The following is a 22237-nucleotide window of genomic DNA, read 5'->3' as shown; positions in this document are numbered from 1 at the left end:
AAATAAAATTAGAGAGTTAAATGCGTGGCTCAAAGACTGGTGTGGGAGAAATGGGTTTTGCTTCCTGGGACACTGGCACCAGTACTGGGGCAGGAGGGAGCTGTTCCGTTGGGACGGGCTTCACTTGGCCAGTGCTGGGACTAGAGTCCTGGCGGATCATATAACTAGGGCTGTAGAGAGGGCTTTAAACTAACTAGTGGGGGGGAGGTTCCTAGAGAGCAAATAATAAAAATGACAACAGAGGTCACAGACTTAGGTAGCAGTGGGGAAATTAAAAACCAGAGCGTGTCAGGAAGCGGCAGAAGGTATGGAGTAAAAGGTAAAGTAATAAAAAGGGCAAAAGCAGGAACTAAGTGTCACAAAACATATTTGGAAGTTCTCTATCTGAATGCACGTAGCATTCGTAACAAAATAGACGAGTTAATGGCACAAATAACTACATATGGGTATGATCTTGTGGCCATTACAGAAACATGGCTGCAGGGTGACAATGCCTGGGAATTAGACATACCAGGTTATTTAACGATCAGGAAGGAAGGGGAGGTGGGGTGGCTATGTTAATAAAGGAAGGAATCACTGTAATACAGAGAAATGATACTGGGTCAAAAGATCAGGATAATGAAACAGTTTGGGTGGAGATAAGGAATAATAAGGGGAAAAAAACACTAGTGGGCGTAGTCTACAGGCCTCCGAACAGTTGCAACTCTGTTGGACGGAGTATCAATCAGGAAATAGTTGAGGCTTGTAATAAGGGAACATCTATAATTATGGGGGATTTTAACTGTCATATTAATTGGACAAATCAAATTGGGCAGGACTGCCTTGAGGAGGAGTTCATTGAGTGTATTAGGGATGGGTTTCTTGAGCAGTATGTAACTGAACCGACCAGGGGGCAAGCAACCTTAGATCTGGTCCTGTGTAACGAGACAGGATTAATTAAAAATGTCCTAGTAAAGGATCCCCTTGGAATGAGTGACCATAACATGGTTGAATTCCATATTCAATTAGAGGGTGAGAAGGTTGGATCTCAAACAAGCGTGCTAAGCTTGAATAAAGGAGACTATGAAGGTATGAGAGCGGAATTGAGTAGAGTGGATTGGGAAAATAGGTTAAAGGGTAAGACAATACATGATCAGTGGTGTACATTTAAGGAGTTATTTTACAACTTCCAAAAAAATATATATTCCACTGAGAAGAAAAGGGTGTAAAAGAAAAGACAGCCATCCGTGGCTAAGTAAAGAAATTAAGGATAGTATTTGACTAAAAACAAGGGCATATAAGGTAGCCAAATCTAGTGGGAGGATAGGGGATTGGGAAAACTTTAAAAGACAGCAAAAAATAACAAAAAGATTGATTAAGAAAGGGAAGATAGATTATGAAAGTAAATTAGCAAAAAATATAAAAACAGATAGAAAGAGTTTTTATAGTGATATAAAAAGAAAAAGGGTGGCTAAGTAAATGTTGGTCCCTTAGAGGATGAGACTGGGAAATTAATGGTGGGAAATATGGAGATGGCAAAAACACTGAATGAATATTTTGTATCAGTCTTTACAGTAGAGGACACTAAGAATATCCCAACACTGGACAAACAGGGGGCTATGGGGGGGGGGGGGAAGGGCTAAACACGATCAAAATCACTAAGGAAGTGGTACTCGGTAAAATAATGGGACTCAAGGCGGATAAATCACCTGGACCTGATGGCTTACATCCGAGGGTCTTGAGGGAAGTGGCGGTAGGGATTGTGGATGCATTGGTAATAATTTTCCAAAACTACCTGGACTCAGCAAAGGTCCCGGCAGACTGGAAAACTGCTAATGTAACACCCTTATTTAAAAAGGGCAGTAGACAGAAGGCTGGAAACTATAGACCGGTTAGCCTAACATCTGTGGTAGGTAAAATTTTGGAGTCCATTATTAAGGAGACAGTAACAGGACATTTGGATAAACATAATTTAATAGGACAAAGTCAGCATGGTTTTATGAAGGGGAAGTCATGTTTGACAAATTTGTTGGAGTTCTTTGAGGAAGTAACATATAGGGTGGATAAAGGGGAACCAGTGGACGTAGTGTATTTAGACTTCCAAAAGGCATTTGACAAGGTGCCACACAAAAGATTACTGCTCAAGATAAAAAATCACGGGATTGGGGGTAATATTCTGGCATGGATAGAGGATTGGCTATCTAACAGAAGGCAGAGAGTTGGGATAAATGGTTCATTCTCAGACTGGCAATCAGTAACTAGTGGTGTTCCGCAGGGGTCAGTGCTGGGTCCCCAACTCTTTACAATCTATATTAACGATTTGGAGGAGGGGACCGAGTGTAACATATCAAAGTTTGCAGATGATACTAAGATGGGAGGGAAAGTAGTGAGTGAGGAGGACATAAAAAACCTACAAGGGGACATCGACAGGCTAAGTAAGTGGGCAGAGATTTGGCAGATGGAATACAATACTGGAAAGTGTGAGGTTATGCACTTTGGCAGGAAAAATCGTAGAGCAAGTTATTATCTTAATGGCAAGAAACTGGAAAGTACTGAAGTACAAAGGGATCTGGGGGTCCTGGTGCACGAAACTCAAAAGGTTAGTAATAATAATAATAAATCAACTTTGTTGTCATTGTTAGTGCACAAGTGCAGTACAACGAAATGTAGGCTTGCGGCTCCCGAGAGTGTACATTTAGATTAAGACATTTAAACATTCAACATTCATTTGACTTGTAATACATTAACATAACCATAATAAAGTGCATTGGCAGATGTGCAGGCTTTAGAGTTTATTTGTGGAGTTCAGTAGGATGATAGCCCTGGGAAAGAAGCTGTTCCTAAATCTGGTCGTTCGGGTGCGAATGCATCTGTAGCGTCTCCCAGATGGCAGGAGGGCGAACCGACTGTGGCTGGGGTGGGTAGGGTCTTTGATGATGGTCCGTGACCTCCGTAAACAGCGTTTCTGGTATATGTGCTCTATAGTCGGTAGCCGGGTGCCGGTAATGCGTTGGGCAGTTTTGACTACCCGCTGCAGGGTAGTGATTAAGAAGGCCAATGGAATGTTGGCTTTCATTGCTAGGGGGATAGAATATAAAAATAGGGAGGTATTGCTTCAGTTGTACAAGGTATTGGTGAGACCGCACCTGGAATACTGCATACAGTTTTGGTGTCCATACTTAAGAAAAGACATACTTGCTCTCGAGTCAGTACAAAGAAGGTTCAGTCGGTTAATCCCGGGGATGAGGGGATGGACATATGAGGAGAGGTTGAGTAGATTGGGACTCTACTCATTGGAGTTCAGAAGAATGAGAGGCGATCTTATTGAAACATATAAGATTGTGAAGGGGTTGGATCGGGTGGATGCGGGGAGGATGTTCCTGATGATGGGTGAAACTAGAACTAGGGGGCATAGTCTTAGAATAAGGGGCTGCTCTTTCAAAACTGAGATGAGGAGGAACTACTTCACTGAGGGTGATAGGTCCATGGAATATGCTGCCCCAAAAAGCTGTAGAAGCTACATCATTACATAAATTTAAAACAGAAATAGACAGTTTCCTAGAAGTAAAGGGAATTAAGGGTTACAGGGAGCGGGCAGGAATTTGGACATGAGTCTAGGTTCAGATCGGGCATGGCCCTGTGGGTAGCGGAGCGGGCCCAGGGGCCGCGTAGCCTGATCCTGCTCCTATTTCGTGTGTCTAATTCTGTTAGATTCAGGAGATGGTTCTGCGATAGAAGATTGGCGGTTAGGATCAGATCAGCCATGATCTTATTGAATGGCGGAGCAGGCTCGAGGGGCTGATTGGCCTACTCCTGCTCCTATTTCTTATGTTCTTATGTTCTTACACCTGAAACACGTATGAGAGATGTATTTTGATTCTTCTGTTGCAACATTTCATTTCTGCACGTGATAGAAAACTGGATGAACTTGAATCTCAAATCAAATAGAATGCTGTTACTCACAGTGCTGGGTCCTTCAACAGCTCTCCCGGGTTTCAGGGCACCCCCACTTGCAGGTTTCAAACCCAGAATCCACACAAGATGCTGGTGAAAAGAAAGTCTAATTCAGTTCTTTAATAACTCAAAATTTTAATTCATACTTAATAACACTACCAAATGCAAAGACAGAAAATGTAACAAAGTGAATAAACCAAGTGATCCATACTGTATAACTGCGGAGCCACACAATCCTTTGTGGAATTTTTTTTAAATTGTAGATCAGGAAATAGTAACTAAAATAATACCTTAGGCATCCCAAGGCTGCTAAAACACTTGAAAAGAAACTGGAAAATTGAAATTCAAAGTAAATACTTACTTAGCACCATCAACTTGAAATGTAGATGATACATTTGTAGACGGTTATAGCCAATGTTCACTTTAATTTTTTTTGGGTGCACGGCCCCCTTTAATGGGCTGCGCGGCTCATTCAAATTCCCGCGCATGCACCGTTTTTCCTACTGTAAAGCCAGCAAGCGGCCTGCGCAGGAGCTCCAGGCAGCCGCGCGGCTTAAAAGGAACATTGGTTATAACCTACGTGCAGCTGTTGTATCCGTGTGTTAATGGAGACACGGAATGCAGGAGTTGGTTTAACAGGTGTTTACTGGACAAAGTCTGGAGGTGAACTAAAAGATACAAGACGCTATACAGGGGCTCTTAAAGGCACATACACCACAGCAGCCAATATAACCTGGCAGTACATGCTGGGTGCTCCAGACATCAAGAACAGAATGTATATAACACATGTACAGCAAATCGGAGTCTCATTGCTCAATGCATCTCACTCATGCCAGCAGGTTAGTATCACCAGGACACCGGTGTACCAAAGCACTGTGACACAGGTTAGTATAACCAGGACCCTGGTGTACCAAAACGCTGTGACACAGGTTAGTATAACCAGGACACCGGTGCAATAAAACAGTGACACAGGTTAGTATAACCAGGACACTGGTGTACCAAAGCACTGCGTCACAGGTTAGCATCACCAGAACATCGGTGCACCAAAGCACTGTGTCACAGGTTAGCAGCACCAGGACACCGGTGTACCAAAACACTGCGTCACAGGTTAGTATCACCAGGACACTGGTGCACCAAAACGCTGTGACACAGGTTAGTATAACCAGGACACTGGTGTACCAAAATGCTGTGACACAGGTTAGTATAACCAGGACACTGGTGCAGCAAAACACTGCGTCACAGGTTAGCATCACCAGGACACTGGTGCAGCAAAACACTGCGTCAGAGGTTAATATCACCAGAACACTGGTGCAGCAAAACGCTGTGACACAGGTTAGTATAACCAGGACACCGGTGCAGCAAAACACTGTGACACAGGGTTGACCTGCAGTCTGACTTTTCAAAATCAATTTCCAATATATGCAAAGAATAAGAAAACTATTATCCTACGAATTCAATTGAAAATTACACTTTGGCTGTCATTTTCAAAGCATTAACATTACAAAGCTAGTGAACTTAAATTCTGCTGTTTGAGGTGCAATTTATTGCAGTACCCCTGCAATAATAAGTACGTGAAGCATAGCATCATGAACCAATCTATGGTAAATATTAACTCTAATTCAAACTCATTGAGGAAATTAAAAGCTCCATACAAATTGTCCTCGAGTTAAAGCTGAAGAAACACTATACTCGTCTCTATTTTCACATATATCTCAATAAAATTACAGTTTTGTAAAGATTAAACTAGCTAAAAAGGTTCTTTCCACTTATAAACTCTGACATAAATCACAATCCCAAAAGTTATCTGACTTTCACAGAGTACAGATAGCTCAGTATGCATTTTCTCAATCTGCGCATTAGGTGCTGCTGTATATATTAAATATATGGCGTGGGGGGGGAGGGGTGCGGGTTCTGTATCTGATTCCTCCACTTCCTCTTAAACTGAGAATCCCTTTTGGGTCTGCACCAGTGTCTCATTCCACCTTTCTTACCCTTCAATCTTCCCATTACAGCTTCTTTGCAATTTTACATCTCTTGAACGAAGCCACCTTCCTCTCTATAATCAGTCTCCTCAAATCAATTCAACTCCATCAGTGGGGAAGATCTGTGTCCCTGATCTTCCAGTACTGCTAAATCATATTTGTGATATGTATAGAATTGTTTAAGTGCTACCGCCTTCATTTCAATTTTATTTTGAATTAGATAAAAAAAAAACTTATATTACACACTCTTACCCCTGCAGTGTGAACAGTGAACACTCTCAAAATGTTGAACATTTGGATGGCTACTAGCTGTAAATCAAATTGCACTGAACTACAGCTCTACATTTTACAGACTAACAAAATCATGGAGTCAAGATGCTGAATACATATTTAACTACAGCAAACTAGTTGTAGAATCCAGAGCTACTTTACTTCCCTTGCATGTAAAAGAAAGACTTACATTTATGTAATACTTTTCATGACATCCCAAAGCGCTTTACAGCCAATGAAGTACTTTTTGAAGTGTAGGAAACATGGAAGCCAATGTGCGCACAGCAAGCTCCCACAAACAGCAATGCGATAATGACCAGATAATCTGCTGTATTTAGATAATGTTTCCCAGAAACTTTTAAGGGGCTTCACATGAATTCAGTGCTCCCAGTAGGGAGACTTACTCAATGGGAGCATGGGTCAGCTAGCACTACAATACTAACACGGACTCTCTGGCTAGGCTCCCTGCTGGGAACATGGGTTTGCTGAATTTACCCCATAAAGAATTACTTTGAAGCGTAGTGATTGTGGTTATGCAGGCAAACATGGCAGCCAATTTGGCCATAGCAAGATCCCGCAAACAGCAAAGACCAGTTAGCCTGTTTTGGATGGTGTTGGCCGAGGCAGGAGCATTGACTGGGACACCAGACGAACTCCCTGTTCTTCAAATAATGCCAGAAACCTTTAGCATCCCTCTAACCATATAAATGGGGGCATTGATTTAATGTCTCATCTAAAGGGCTCCATTTTGCACTTCACACACTTCATGATAACTTTTACAGGTCATGTTCACTATATGCAGAAAATTACTGTATAGCTACTGAAGTAAACAGAAGCAGAACAATGCCAATGTATAATGAAGTGCAAACTTAATTATAATTAAACAAGATGAAATGAGCAAGAGGTTTACTGTACCTGTAGAGTGGCCAGGACGAGCTGCCATGATGTTCCAAGCACCGATCCATGACAATGAGCTAAATTCAACAATGTCCGCATGCACTGAATATTCTTTGCAGTCAACTGGAGAAGGAAGGGAAGAAAGGTTTTACTTGTGTTAAATGAATGACTGAAATGTACTGTGCCAAAGTAATTTTTTTAAATGGAGAAAAGGTACCTTACCATAACAGTCCCTTGGGGTTGAGTAGTGAGCGGCTGACCCACTGCCACCACCTGCTGGTGTGATTCACTCGATGGGCTAATCATCTGCACACTTTGACCCTGAATGGAGTACGCTAGAAAGGACAACATAAGAACATAAGAAAAGGAGGAGTCGGCCATACGGCTCATCGAGCCTGCTCTGTCATTCAATAAGGTCACGGGTGATCTTCGACCTCAACTCCACTTTCCTGCCCTATCCCCACATTCCTCGATTGTCTTGGCGTCCAAAAATCTTTCGATTTCTGTCTTGAATATACTCATCGACTGAGCATCCAAAGGCCTCTGGGGTAGAGAATTTTAAAGGGTCACAACACCGAGTGAAGAAATCTCTCATCTCAGTCCTAAAAGGCCAACCCCTTATCGTGAGACAATGTCCCCTAGTTCTAGACTCTCCAGCCCAGGGAAAGAGTCTCTCAGCAGCTACCCTGTCAAGCCTTCTAAGAACATATCATATGTAGGGGAAATTAGGTTTTGATACATCTTCAAGTTAAAAAACATGTAAAATTGCCTAGAATACAGCTGTTCTAAAATCACCTCAACACAAATATTATTACAGGTCAAATAATCTGACTTACTGAGTGTTCAACTGATTGTTATCATGGCATCTTACCTTTTAAAAAAGTTATTTTTATATTTTTCAACAATTGTCTCCCTACCTCTCAAAGACATTGACTCCTGCCGGGGTATGGTTCCACAGGCAGCGATTGTTCTCCAACTTCACCCACATGATTATTCAATTATGAACCTTTAATATGTGTCAGGAGGCTACTCAACAGCAAGAAGCTTTACAAAGAAGTTCAAATCTTTCCCCGTCCAACACCCCACAAGCGTGCACCTCCAGCAAGGGCCTTTGGATAGTGGTGAGCAAGACCTCTGGATGATTTGCCCCACCCTACCCCAGATTCAATGAGGCAAACTGCAGAGTCTGCACTGCTTCCCCAGATAAGACTGGCTTTCTCCAGGGGTCAAGCCCTGGGACCCTTCCGGTCTGTATGACTCAGTGACTCAATGCCTAAACCAACTGATCCGTCAGTGGAGACATCCCATCTACCTGAAGGAAGTTTGCATTGTTTGGAACAGCTCAGGGTTTTTACAGCAGCAACATGTCTGTGTGAAGTATTCCAAATTGACGAAGCAAGCATGAGGAAAAACAGGGCGAATTATAGTTATCTCTTGCAAATTGCTACATTTTAATGAACTTTTATAGAATCTTGGAAACTCAAGACTCTTGGCTCACTCTTGTTATACCATGACAATATTTATACCATTGTATCTACAGTTCAGGGAAATTTAAATACAAAGCCTTCATCGATGCTATCATTCATAATAATGAAATCTGGCTGCAATCTTATGAAGGCTACAGAGCTGGGCATGTCTGTAGTGGGAGCAATGTAATTGCAACAACTTTTTAATTCAACAAGAAAATGCGCTCCTGGCTTTAAATATGTCACAAGAATCCTGAAACAATATGATTCCTACAGTGCACTGGCTACATGAACACAACTATACATGGTCTTAAAGAGCTGGATCCAGCCACCTTTGGGTGTTTCTAATCACAGCTAACTTTTATTTCCTGAAGTCCTAATACTTTTCAATAAAATCTAATTATGACTGAGTTGTGTTCCTACCAAATGTTGATATTCATATTATTTTGTCACAAATACTTCACTACCTGTTTGTTATCAGTCAAATGCCAAGTGTTCTCCCTCACTCAGTGTTCTCCCTATCTCTCCTGGGGACGGTGACTCATGCGGAGGTCCAGTTCATCAGATGCCGGTGGTACTCCATTGCATCACCCTTGAGGCGATTCCTCACGTGTGAGTATCAGCAATGTTCAACCACCTAAGGCATCATAGTCAAGCTTAAAATCATCTGGAGTACTGCGTTCAGTTTTGGACACCGAACCTCAGGAATGATGCATTGGCCCTGAAGGAGATACAGCCTCACTAGAACGATACCAGGACTTAAAAAAAAAAATTTGTTTATGGGATCTGGGCGTCACTGGCAATGCCAGCATTTATTGCCCATCCCTAATCGCCCTTGAGAAGGTGGTGGTGAGCCACCTTCTTGAACCGCTGCAGTCCGTGTGGTGAAGGTACTCCCACAGTGCTGTTAGGGAGGGAGTTCCAGGATTTTGACCCAGCGATGATGAAGGAACGGCGATATACTTGTAAGTCAGGATGGTGTGGAACTTGGAGGTGGTGGTGTTCCCATGCACCTGTTGCCCTTGTCCTTCTAGGTGGAAGAGGTCGCGGGTTTGGGAGATGCTGCCGAAGAAGCCTTGGCGAGTTGCTGCAGTGCATCTTGTAGATGGTACACACTGCAGCCACTGTACGCCGGCGGTGGAGGGAGTAAATGTTTAAGGTGGTGGATGGGATGCCAATCAAGCGGCCTGCTTTGTCCTGGATGGTGTCGAGAGCTTCTTGAGTGTTGTTGGAACTGCACTCATCCAGGCAAGTGGAGAGTATTCCATCACACTCCTGGCTTGTGCCTTGTAGATGGTGGAAAGGCTTTGGGGAGTCAGGAGGTGAAACACTCGCCGCAGAATACCCAGCCTCTGACCTGCTCTTGTAGCCACAGTATTTATGTGGCTGGTCTAGTTAGGTTTCTGGTCAATGGTGACCCCCCAGGATGTTGATGGTGGGAGATTCGGCGATGGTAATGCCGTTGAATGTCAAGGGGAGGTGGTTAGATTCTCGCTTGTTGGAGATAGTCATTGCCTGGCACTTCTGTGGCGCGAATGTTACCTTCAAAGGTTGAATTTAAAGGGTTGAGAACAGGTTGCATAAAATATTTACGAGGTGATCTAATTGAGGTGTTTAACTTTATTAAAGGAGTTGATAGGGTAGATACAGAGAAACTCTTTCATCTGGTGGGGGGAAGTCAGAACAAGAGGCCATAGTCTTAAAATTAGAGCTAGCACATTTAGGGATGAAAATCAGGAGTCACTTTTTCCACACTAAGGATAGTGGAAATCTGGAATTCTCTCCCCCAAAAGGCGGTGGATGCTGGGTCAATTGAAATTTTCAAGACTGAGGTCGATACGGTTTTTGTTGGGCAAGGGCATCAAGGGATATGGAGCAGGTAAATGGAGTTTAGGTACAGATCAGCCATGATCTAAATGAATGGCAGGCAGAACAGGCTCGAGGGGCTGAATGGCCTACTCCTGTTCCTGTGACCTGGTATTCACACAAATGGGCTTCCCGGCAGAATGATCAGGAGCAATGACTGTTACAGCTTTATCCCCTTCCTGCCCACGGGATACATAGAAACATAGAAGATAGGAGCAGGAGTAGGCCATTCGGCCCCTCGAGCCTGCTCCGCCATTCAATGAGATCATGGCTGATCATCCAAATTCAGTACCCTGTCCCTGCCTTCTCCCCATATCCCTTTAGCCTTAAGAAATATATCCAACTCCTTCTTGAATATATTTAATGAATTGGCCTCAACTGCCTTTTGTGATAGAGAATTCCACAGGTTCACCACTCGCTGGGTGAAGAAATTCCTCTTCATCTCTGTCCTAAATGGCTTACCCCTTATCCTTAGACTGTGACCCTTGGTTCTGGACTCCCCGCCATCGGGAACATCCTTCCTGCATCTAGTCTGTCCAGTCCTGTTAGAATTTTATAAGTTTCAATGAGATCCCCTCTCATTCTTCTAAACTCCAGCGAATATAAGCCCAATCGACCCAATCTCTCCTCATACGTCATTCTTGCCATCCCAGGTATCAGTCTGGTGAATCTTCGCTGCACTCTCTCCATGGCAATAACATCCTTCCTCAGATAAGGTGACCAAAACTGCACACAATACTCAAGATGTGGTCTCACCAAGGCCCTGTACAACTGCAGCAAGACATCCTTGTTCCTGTACTCGAATCCTCTCGCTATGAAGGCCAACATACCATTTGCCTTCTTAACCGCCTGCTGAACCTGCATGCTTACCTTCAGCGACTGGTGCACAAGGACACCCAGGTCTCGTTGCACTTCCTCTTCTCCCAATCTATTGCCGTTCAGATAATTTTCCTTCCTGGTTTTGCCACCAAAGTGGATAACCTCACATTTATCCACATTATACTGCATCTCCCATGCATCTGCCCAATCACCCAACCTGTCCAAATTATACTGGAGTTTCTCAGCACCCTCCTCACAGCACACACGCCCACCCAGTTTTGTGTCGTCTGCAAACTTGGAGATACTACATCAAGTTCCCTGAAGGCAACTGTACTGCCACCGCCCTAGCAGGCATCAGCTACCTCAGCGCAGAGTGGGGGTCTTTCTTGACCATATCGCTCAGTACCATAACAGACGGTGCATTTACTAACTGAATCCAATGACGTACCTCAAAATTAGCAATTCAATCAGCATCTCCACACAGCTACAGCAACAATCAATGCAAGAAGGCTGACTTAATTTACTGCAAAAGACTTCATCACTGATCTTTCTCAAAGGAAAACCACCACATATTGGAGAAAAAAATCTCTTAGCTGGAAGCTAAGTGAGAACAGGAATTAATTCTGTATGAAGCTGCCTGGAGTTTCATTTCTAACAAAATCACAGTATAATATACGACCTCAGATAAACATTAGCAATGTGAAAGTAATTTGGCTACAACCGCTCTCTAAAAACACAAAAAAAAAACAACTCTGATCTTGATGTCATCAATTAAATGAAAATCTAAATTCTGCAATATGTAAAAGCTACTCACTTTTATGAAAACCACCAGAAGAACTATTCAGAACGGTCAGTGCATAATGTGGGGGCAAGGAAGCCTTGCAAATGGCAGTGATGAAGGCATCTCTTGGCGTAACAAGGCTCAATTTACCACAGAGAGAAGCCATAGTCATTTCTGCTTTCAAGATGTTTTCCGAGGCAGTTTCATCAGTGCTGTAAAAACAAATAACCTTTTTTCAAAAAAAGTGTGTGTATTCAATATATTTTATATATAGTTGTGAACAATTCCAAATCCCAACACAATGTACAGAGGACCAAATAAAACTCAGTTGTGCCGAAATAGCATTCTAAATCTTCAGCAGTTTTACTTTGTAATGACATTCTTCAATTTGGGAATCAATGAGACTCAATGTAGGACAGTTAACGCACGATACAGAAATGATGTTATATCCACCTCTCGACGGTGCGGAGCAAAGTTTGAAGATGCTGGTGCAGACATGCAGCAATGGAGGCACACATTTTGATGCAGACAATTTAGTGAATGGCTCAGTGCTGAAGGATGCATCATATAACAGTCAAACACACTCGCCGTGCGTCATAGCCCTTATATACGAACAATGACCGACAGGTGAAGACCCTCTGGTCCATCCAGCCTGTCCCGCACAATCGCGATACCTTGTGCATCACAATATACACACTCCCCAGCCCACCCGAAACCATGCGATCTCCTGGGAGGGGCAAAAAAAATTGAAAAAACCCAGGCCAATTTGGGGAAACAATCTGGGAAATTCTTCTCCGAGCCATCTAGGCGATCGAAACTAGTCCAGATCACTCTGGCCTTGAATATGCTAATAATCTTGTTTACTTATGTTTGGGTTATTTGCTTTCTGCATGACTGTCTCGGGAACATTGGACTCGTTGCATTTTTTTCTTTTACGTGCTTGTTCCGAGCAGGACAACCTGCACGGTGCCAACTGGTGTCAATATCGTGGGAAACTTAAACCCAGACAGATGAGAAAACCATAATGCTTAGTACAGTACTCCAATGCCTATATAATCTACCCTACTCGGAGAGGAGGGACACTCTGTCCCAAATATTTAGGAACAAGGGCTTAGAAATGAGTTTGTGCCCCTGGCGCCGTCCGACCAGCACAGGCTGTCCAACTGCTATGCTTTGCGCCTAAATTACATCCAAAAAACAGGCACAACGCACATTAATTTCTACTCTCAGAAGTGCGATGTAAAGAGCAAAGAACATTTAGCTTGGGAAACTGACTGTTGGAATGGCACAGGTTCTGGAGCTTTATGCAGTACAGCAGTAGCAGAACAAGTGCAACACTTGCTATCTGCAACCTCACAACATATTCATTTACTTGCTTAAAGTGACGTCTCCCCAGAACGTAAGCTAAGCTTTCATCCTACAGTTTCTAGAGGATGTGGACTGAAGAAAATGTGTGTGAATTAAGATATGTTCCGTACTTCCATATATTTTCTGAATGTAGAATTGGTATACAATGACCCAAATATGTGAGGTTGATCATTTTGCACCTGCTGAATACGTTTCAGCCAGTGGCTCAGTGGGTAGCACTCTCGCCTCTGAATCAGAAGGTTGTGGGTTCAAGTCCCACTCCAGAGACTTCAGCACAAAAATCTAGGCTGACACTCCAGTGTAGTACGGAGGGAGTGCTGCACTGTTGGAGGTGCTGTCACTCGGATGAGATGTTAAACCAAGGTCCCGTCTGCTCTCGCAGGGGAGTTATCCTCAGTGACCTGGCCAATATTTATCCCTCAATCAACATCACTAAAACAGATTATCTGGTCATTATCACAAGATATATGAATTGCTCAGATTCTACTTTTAGTGCCCCAAGAGGGAGTCGGGGTGCTTCCAGTTGCACCCCACTTCCCTCTTGGGGCGCTGCGAGGGAATATCGCGGCGCTATGTGCCGCGGTACTGCAGGCCTTCCTCCCCTTCTTAAAGGGGAGGGGATTTGCGCAGCGTGACCCGGGCCCAGCTGGGCCACCAGGGATCGGAGAGCCGGCAAAGGAGCCCGGCACTCAAGAGAAGTGCTGGGCTCACGGAGCGTAGCCGGCACTCTGCGGGGGGGGGGCTGGTCAGGAGGCCGGGGATGGCAATGGGGGCAGGTGCTGGCAGGTGGCCAGCAACAAAAATGGCAGCCTGGCACCTGCCCTTTATTTAACGCTGCCCCGGCCGGCAGGTAAGTCCCCCTGGTCCCGTTGGACATAGCGTCCATCGGTAAGTCAGGGGGCGTTACCAAGATCGAGGCCGGGGCACTGCGCACAACGATTTCATGGGAGGCGTTGGTGGTGCCCCGCCTGGGTGTTAGTTGCTTTACGCCCTCTTAGGGCGCTAACAGGAGGCGCAAAGCAACCAACTTTTTAGGCCCTAGTGTCCTGGAACCATACTCGAGGATGAATTGCTATCCTGAGGAGTGAAAGGCAAGAGAAACGAGGAAACTGTCCAAATTCTATCCACTTCAGGCACAATGTTGATGAGCTATGGCCCGTCAATGGTGAGACAAGGTTAGGTGTGCCGTGCTCGAGGGAAACACTGTCTTTTGAACTTAGGTACGCCACAGGATGTTTGGCATTGGAACAGGAATTATCGCACTAGCTGTGGCAGAGTAAAGGGAACTTTAATCTACATCTAATTCAACCAATACCTAATCTAGGAGTATTTAGTGTTAATAATAGATGCTAAAAGTGAACCGAAAGACCAGCAAATTCACAAAAATGGTTACAGAAGTGGCAGAAGCTCAACTAATACCTTTATCCAAATGGCCAAACTTCCACCTGTGGACTTCATCACTGAGCACAAACAGATTATTCAAATCGTGCGGACACCATACCTGCAACTAACCCAGCCCTTACTCACTGTCCACATACGTGCACCTTTTAACCAGAGGACACTGGATAGCAATGTTCTTATTATATTCAGTTTGCCACAAACAATCTCAACAATCTACTGGATCTCAAACCCATGTCCCAGTGGTGAAAAGGCAGTGCAACAATCCATTTAGCCACTTAGTGAACAAGCAATCACAACTCACGTTTTGAAAGATTGATCCTGCTCCTAGATGATGACTTGAACATTTTAAAGATTTATAGCCAATTTTTTTTTTAAAAACCTCATTGTATATAGTGGCAAATGTTTGAGCGAACTACTACAAGCTCAATGCTATAAAATCATTCCAGTTATGAGGCAAAGTGCACTCAAAGACAATGCTGATGTGATACTTGACTTCTGCCACTAGAGGCTGCAATTTAGCTAAATGAATATTGCAGCACGAAACAGATTCTGACACTGGGTTAAGGGTTACCTCTACGGTTAGAACGAAGCACAAGTTTCTTTGATAATCTATTCAAAGATATCGACCAACGTATAGTGCTGTAACACTTTGTAACATCCCATGGAGTAAGCTTTATATGAAGCACAGATATTCTTTTGTATCTGTTCCAGTGATCTGTTGGAAGGCTGGTATTGGAGACCCTCTCAGCCTACAGCTGGAACAGAAGGCCTCAGAGATTAAAAAGGGACATGTGATGGGTGGGGAGAAATAATAGAAAAAAACATCCACGTGACCTTGTCGGTTAGATGATGGGATACACACAGACACTTTCTATCCCGCCGAAAGCAATAAAAGAAAGAACTTGCATTTATATCATCCCTTTCACAACCTCAGAATGCCCCACTTTTGAAGTGTAGTCACTGCTGTAATTTAGGCAACACGGCAGCCAATTTGCACACAGCAAGGTCCCACAAACAGCACTGCAATAATGACCGGATAATCTGTTTCATTGATGTTGGTTGAGGGATAAATATTGGCCAGAACACCGGGAGGACTCACCTGTTCGTCCAAATAGAGCCGTTGGATCTTTTGCGTCCACCTGAGGGGGCAGACGGGGGCCTCGGTTTCATGTCTCATTCGAAAGCCGGCACTTCCGACAGTGTAGCAGCCCCCTCAATACTGCAGCCTAGATTTTTGGGCTCAAGTCTCTGGAGTGGGACTTGAACCCACGACCTTCTGACTCAGAGGCGAGAGTGCTGCCCACTGAGCCACGGCTGACACACAAGTAGGCAAGACCTAAAAGATCTTGGTCCCGAAATTCCTTTGGAGTGTTTCCAGATGTGGCTCTGGGCCGGTGCAGGACTTCCGGCTGACATATGAAGGGGTGCCTGACCTGGTCCTAAATTCATGGGATTGGGCATTAGAAAATTCTGGGCAGGCACCCACATCATATTCACACAACTGGAGCACCTGCCTCGGCTGCAGTATTTTTCAATGCAAGTGGGCTGGGTAAGGGTCTTAAAATATTGAACGCTCTAATTTTGAATTTGCTGCTTTACCCCAGTGGCAATGGATCAGGCAGCAATCGATTCCTGTAGCAAAACCAGCCCTTGTATTTTAACTAATCTCGCTTTCTCCAGGATCATGCATCTCATTGAAACTTATAAAATTCTAACAGGACTAGACAGACTAGATGCAGGAAGAATGTTCCCGATGGCGGGGGAGTCCAGAACCAGGGGTCACAGTCTAAGGATAAGGGGTAAGCCATTTAGGACAGAGATGAGGAGGAATTTCTTCACCCAGAGAGTGGTGAACCTGTGGAATTCTCTACCACACAAGGCAGTAGAGGCCAATTCATTCAATATATTCAAGAAGGAGTTAGATATATTTCTTAAGGCTAAAGGGATCAAGGGATATGGGGAGAAGGCAGGGACAGGGTACTGAGTTTGGATGATCAGCCATGATCTCATTGAATGGCGGAGCAGGCTCGAGGGGCCGAATGGCCTACTCCTGCTCCTATCTTCTATGTTTCTAGGCGTTGGCACGTGAGGGAGAGAAAGATATCCTAACCTCGCAACAGTCGAGAGAGAGAGAGAGAGAGAGAGAGAGTGAGTGAGCGCGCGAGAGAGAGAAAGGTTTACAGAACACCCAAGCAACAGCCAGTGTTCAAGACTGAAGTATGGCCTTGGGATGTTTATAGTTTTGCCATACTATAAACAGCTCACCACATACCATTGCAATCTACGCAAGGGGATGTTGATGTATGAGAAATATAAACTTGTGTGCGTAATAATCGGCTGAAGGAAGGTGTATTTGACCGGAGACGACTAAATAAGGCCAGGTCACTTCCAGTTTGATAAAGAAATCAGTGTATAAAAAAAGCTTTTGTGTTAAGTGGAGAGAAAAAAAGAGAGAAACCTTTTTGAGTGTACTCTGCTTGCAAACTGTGTTATACTCTGAAGAAATTATACTCGGCTTTGAGATTGTTTTTTATGTTAAAAGTAGAAAAATGAAGTGATTATAACCAGAAGACTGAATCCTTTACTGTTTAAAAACAACAATAGGCATACACTGTGGTTGGGGCACTGGAGATGGAAATGGCAGGAATTTTGACAGACGTCACCCTGCCAGTCGCACCTCTTTCAGCGATGTCTGCACAGACAGTGGAAGAAAGAAGTGCCTGCCCTCACCTGGTAGAATTTTAAAATCAATGAAAACGGGTAAAGGCCTGTTCAAAAACCAGGCCCTGCCCCAAGTTCCTTCCCCACCCACCCACCCAGATTATTCTGGGGTTGAATAAATCGCACAAAGGAATTTCAGGGATCTCCAGTTTCCTAATGGAACCGCCTGCATGGAAATGTCAGATAATTGATTTTACAGAATACAGTGCATGTATTCTCCAACAGTCAAATCTAATCTCAAAGTCAAACTGGGGGAATTTTTAAACTTTGGTGCAGATTAACATGCAATTAAAACCAGGATAAATTCTTTAAAAATGCTAAATTGAAATTAAAACACTACATCATACACACCAGTTTTTAGAACAATAATTACCTAAGCAAAATGATCTAAATATCAGGAACAATCTCGACAAACCAGTTTGGGAAATCAATCGGAACGAACCTTCCAGGAATTTTGTTATTACAATACATCAATAAATTGATATCTGGGATTGATCTTCACATCATAGGAGTCTAAAGATGCCAAGTTACAAGGATAAATCTGAAGCAGTTTATAACAACCATTTTAACCAGAATTCAACCATTTCAGTTATCTATATAAAAAATATACACTGTAAAGCTAGAGGTGATGACTGCAGACCACAATTTCTCTTTTACGGAGTGCACACTGATATGCTGGACATTCCATGCTGTTGGTACATAATGATGTAGTAACTAAAGGATTAACTATTGGTAATTTAGAGAGTAAACCGTACCCAAGTTCTTTACCTTTTTTGACCAGTTGAATGAAAGTGATATTGTCCATCAGACTTTTACTGTCCCTTGGAACCCACATTGGCATCAGTTAAAGAAACTAAAGGTAGTCACACAGAGTGCATTATCAATGGGATGCGGAGAGAGGTCCTGGCTGGAAAAATCCTTACAATAACGCATTGCAGGCAATTTTCCCCATTAGGTATATGGACACTTATCCATTGAAAATGAAAAAGGAACGCGTGTTTTCTTTTGGTACAGTGGAATTTGGATAATCGCACAGTTAATCCCATAAAAATTCTACACCCGACAGTGGATTCTGATATTCTATCTCATCGTCTAGAAGCTCTGATCCAAATGTGACGTACATTGACAAATTTGTTTTGCACTCATCAGAATTCCTCATTTTCTTGCTTAGCATCAAAAGCTAGATTTGCAAATAGGGTTTATGGAGAGTTGGCATGAATCCTTAAGTCAGTTTTGGCTCAGTCTATTAACTGGGAAGACATAGCCATGTAGGAATAAAAAGACCATTTGTATTTACCTGGCATCCAGCAACAGTGAGAGAGCTGCAAGAAGGCCACACCAGCAAGCACCGACCATCTCCTCCCACACAGCTCGAGAAACTGCAAAGAAATATAAATAAAGAAATGCACATCTGCATCGGGTTATATTTTCAGGAGTTGAATTTTCCACAATTTCTCAAGAAAAGTTATTTAAAAACTACATACAAAATGAGCGTAACACAAAAGGAAATTAAGAAAACTTGTTTTACATTTACAATATGGGTGAGGTAAAGAATTCCGAATTTTGCTGGTTTTGGGCAGACTTCTGAAGCAAGGGAAGAAAAGTGGTTGAGACTGTTTTTTGGTAACAGTTTAAGAAGCAGGAAGGACAATCTGAGGATGGTAATACTGGAGCAAAGGCCTGCCGCATGCTTCTTTGAAAATGTCATCAAAATCCCCAAGTATTGGTTGACGCCTCTCGCCACTGTTCTCCCCTCCAAAAGGCCTTGATTTCTTGCCAGGGTATGTTCCCTCTAGGTCGGTAGTGATGTAACAGGTTTTAAACAAGTAGAGGGGCAGGGGAAAGGGGAGGAAAGAACAAAAGGGGAGATCTGTGATTGGGTGGAAGGCAGGAGAGATTAAAAGACAAAAGGGATGAAACATAACATAGAAGATAGGAGCAGGAGTAGGCCATTCGGCCCCTCAAGCCTGCTCCGCCATTCAATGAGATCATGGCTGATCATCCAAACTCAGTACCCTGTCCCTGCCTTCTCCCCATATCTCTTGATCCCTTTAGCCTTAAGAAATATATCTAACTCCTTCTTGAATATATTTAATGAATTGGCCTCTACTGCCTTCTGTGGTAGAGAATTCCACAGGTTCACCACTCTCTGGGCGAAGAAATTCCTCCTCATCTCTGTCCTAAATGGCTTACCCCTTATCCTTAGACTGTGACCCCTGGTTCTGGAATCCCCCGCCATCAGGGACATCCTTCCTGCATCTAGTCTGTCTAGTCCTGTTAGAATTTTATAAGTTTCAATGAGATCCCCTCTCATTCTTCTAAACTCCAGCAAATATAAGCCCAATCGACCCAATCTCTCCTCATACGTCATTCCTGCCATCCCAGGTATCAGCCTGATGGTGCAAGGCGAAAGGAGATGGGAAGGGGACAAGTAAAGAAACAAAAGATGGGTCAAGAGGAGGTGTAAATGGGAATATCAGAATCATCAGCCGTCCGAAAAAAGAGAGCAGAGGTTATGATCTGGAATTGTTGAACTCAACGCTGAGTCCAGAAGGCTGTAAAGTGCCTAATAGAAAGATGAGGTGCTGTTCCCCGAGCTTACGTTGAGCTTCATTGGAACAATGTAAGAGACTGAGGACAGAGAGGTCAGAGTGGGAGTGGGACAGAGAATTAAAATGACACGCTTGCAGACTGAACGGAGGTGTTCCACAAAGCGGTCACCCAATCTGCGTTTGGCCTCCCCATTGTAGAGGAGGCCACATCGTGAGCAACGAATACAGCATACTAAATTGAAAGAAGTACAAGTAAATCGCTGTTTCACCTGGAATGAGTGTTTGGGGTCCTGGACGTTGGGAAGGGAGGAGGTAAAAGGGCAGGTGTTGCATCTCCTGCACTTGCACAGGAATTTTCTCATTTAATCTCTCCCTTCCACTCTATCCACCTTCTGTTCTTTCCTCCCTTGCCCTGCCTCTGTACTTGCTTAAAACCGGTTACATCTCCAACTTTTTCCAGTTCCGACGAAAGGTCATCGACCTGAAACGTTAACTCTGTTTCTCTCTCCACAGACACTGCCTGACCTGCCGAGTGTTTCCAGTATTTTCTCTTTCTATTTCAGATTTCCAGCATCCGCAGGATTTTGCTTTTGTATGCTTCCTCTAGCACCGAGTGCCCTCCGGCAGCTTGTCTAAGTTGTCATTTTTCATGCGTGAACCTCGACCGCGAGTGCTGACTATTTGACTTTTGGGTGTGTGTGTGTGGAGACAGCAGAGCTGGATCCTGCCTTTAACTCAACGTCTACACACTTAACAGCGATCAGTAGCTGGAACTCTGGCCGATTTTCCCCTCCTACCACCAGAGTTCAAAATCAGCTACCTCAGCGCAGACTACCTACTTTCAAACAAAAATGTAATCAACTGGTTCACATTCATTTCTTAGAATCATAGAATTGATTCTTCCTAGAGCAAAATAAACTGGGCTGGTGAAACTGGAAGAACAAGCAGTCGTGCTAGACCAAGACAGCTCGAGGAATCTGATAGCAGCCGTATCTGCCACCAGGCAGGAAGAGGATTAAGGACGGAAGATATGAGAAACGTTGATGTGGAACTACAATTCTTGCTAGGTTTCTTTTGCTGACCAGTGTCTGGAATAATAGACTAAAGATTGCAAATTATTGCTAAAACTGTGTATGTAAAAAAAAAAGTGATATTTATTTGAAAAGCAAAATATCTTATACACTGGGACAGTAATACAGAACAAGACAGGCTACCTGTTAATTTCCATAGCAAGTTCTGTACGGCCCTATAATTGACAGCATTGCAATATAAGCATTTAGCTAAAAGCAATGCTAATTGTACAGTGTAGGCAGAACAGCCAATAGGAATATTGCTGCTAAACCTACAAGATAGATAAATATCTAAGAGAAATACTACTGCTAAATCTGTAATACACGAGCTAAAAGAAATACTGCTGTTATATCTGCAATATAGGTAAATAGCCAAGGAGAATCCCGCTGCTATCATAGAACAATACAGCAGAGGAGGAGGCCATTCGGCCATTGTGCCTGTACTAGCTCTTTGGTAGAACTCCCAATTAATCCCACTCCCCTGCTCTTTCCCTAAAGCCCCGTAATTCTTTCCCCTTCAAGTGTTTATCCAATTGCCTTTTGCATGTTATTATTGAATCTGCTTCCACCACCCTTTCAGGCAGCGCATTCGAGGGGCCAAATGGCCTACTCCTGCTCCTATCGTCTATGTTTCTATATTTCTTAAGGCTAAGGGGATCAAGGTATATGGGGAGAAAGCAGGGACTGAATTTGGATGATCAGCCATGATCTCACTGAATGGCGGAGCAGGCTCAAGGGGCCGAATGGCCTACTCCTGCTCCTATCTTCTATGTTTCCATTCCAGATCATAAGAACTCGCTATGTAAAAAAATGTTTCCTCATGTTGCCTCGGTTCTTTTGCCAATCAACTTAAATCTGTGTCCTCTGGTTACCAACCCTTCTGCCATGGGAAACAGTTTTTCCTTATTTACTCCATCAAAACCATTCATGATTTTGAACACCTCTATCAATAATCTATATCTTTAATATAGGTAAATAGCTAAGGAGGACACCGCTGCCATATCTGTAATATTAATAAATAGCCAAGGAGAATCCTGCTGCTTTTTCTGTAATAGAGGTAAAAGATAATCTTATTTTTCATTGGGGAAAACGGATTATGAAGATAACCTAC

General features: G+C 43.4%; 1 protein-coding gene across 3 annotated transcripts in view; it reads right to left on the bottom strand.

Moving 5' to 3' along the window:
* Positions 1-22237, bottom strand: part of mon2 (MON2 homolog, regulator of endosome-to-Golgi trafficking) — a 158666-nt gene that overhangs the window by 51750 nt on the left and 84679 nt on the right. For all 3 annotated transcript variants that reach the window (XM_086009423.1, XM_086009424.1, XM_086009425.1), the window contains 5 exons: positions 18802-18883; positions 12048-12226; positions 7305-7417; positions 7101-7205; positions 3943-4023 (listed from right to left, as the gene is read on the bottom strand). In XM_086009423.1, the coding sequence (XP_085865549.1) occupies positions 3943-4023; positions 7101-7205; positions 7305-7417; positions 12048-12226; positions 18802-18883 (560 nt within the window). The remainder of the gene's footprint in view (positions 1-3942; positions 4024-7100; positions 7206-7304; positions 7418-12047; positions 12227-18801; positions 18884-22237) is intronic.

Source organism: Somniosus microcephalus, chromosome 16 (assembly GCF_052327205.1).
Source record: "Somniosus microcephalus isolate GS21.2 chromosome 16, FLI_Smic_1.0, whole genome shotgun sequence".
NCBI classification, from domain to species: Eukaryota; Metazoa; Chordata; class Chondrichthyes; order Squaliformes; family Somniosidae; genus Somniosus; species Somniosus microcephalus.
The sequence above is the reverse complement of the archived record's forward strand: the minus strand, read 5'-3'. Positions and strand labels throughout refer to the sequence as shown.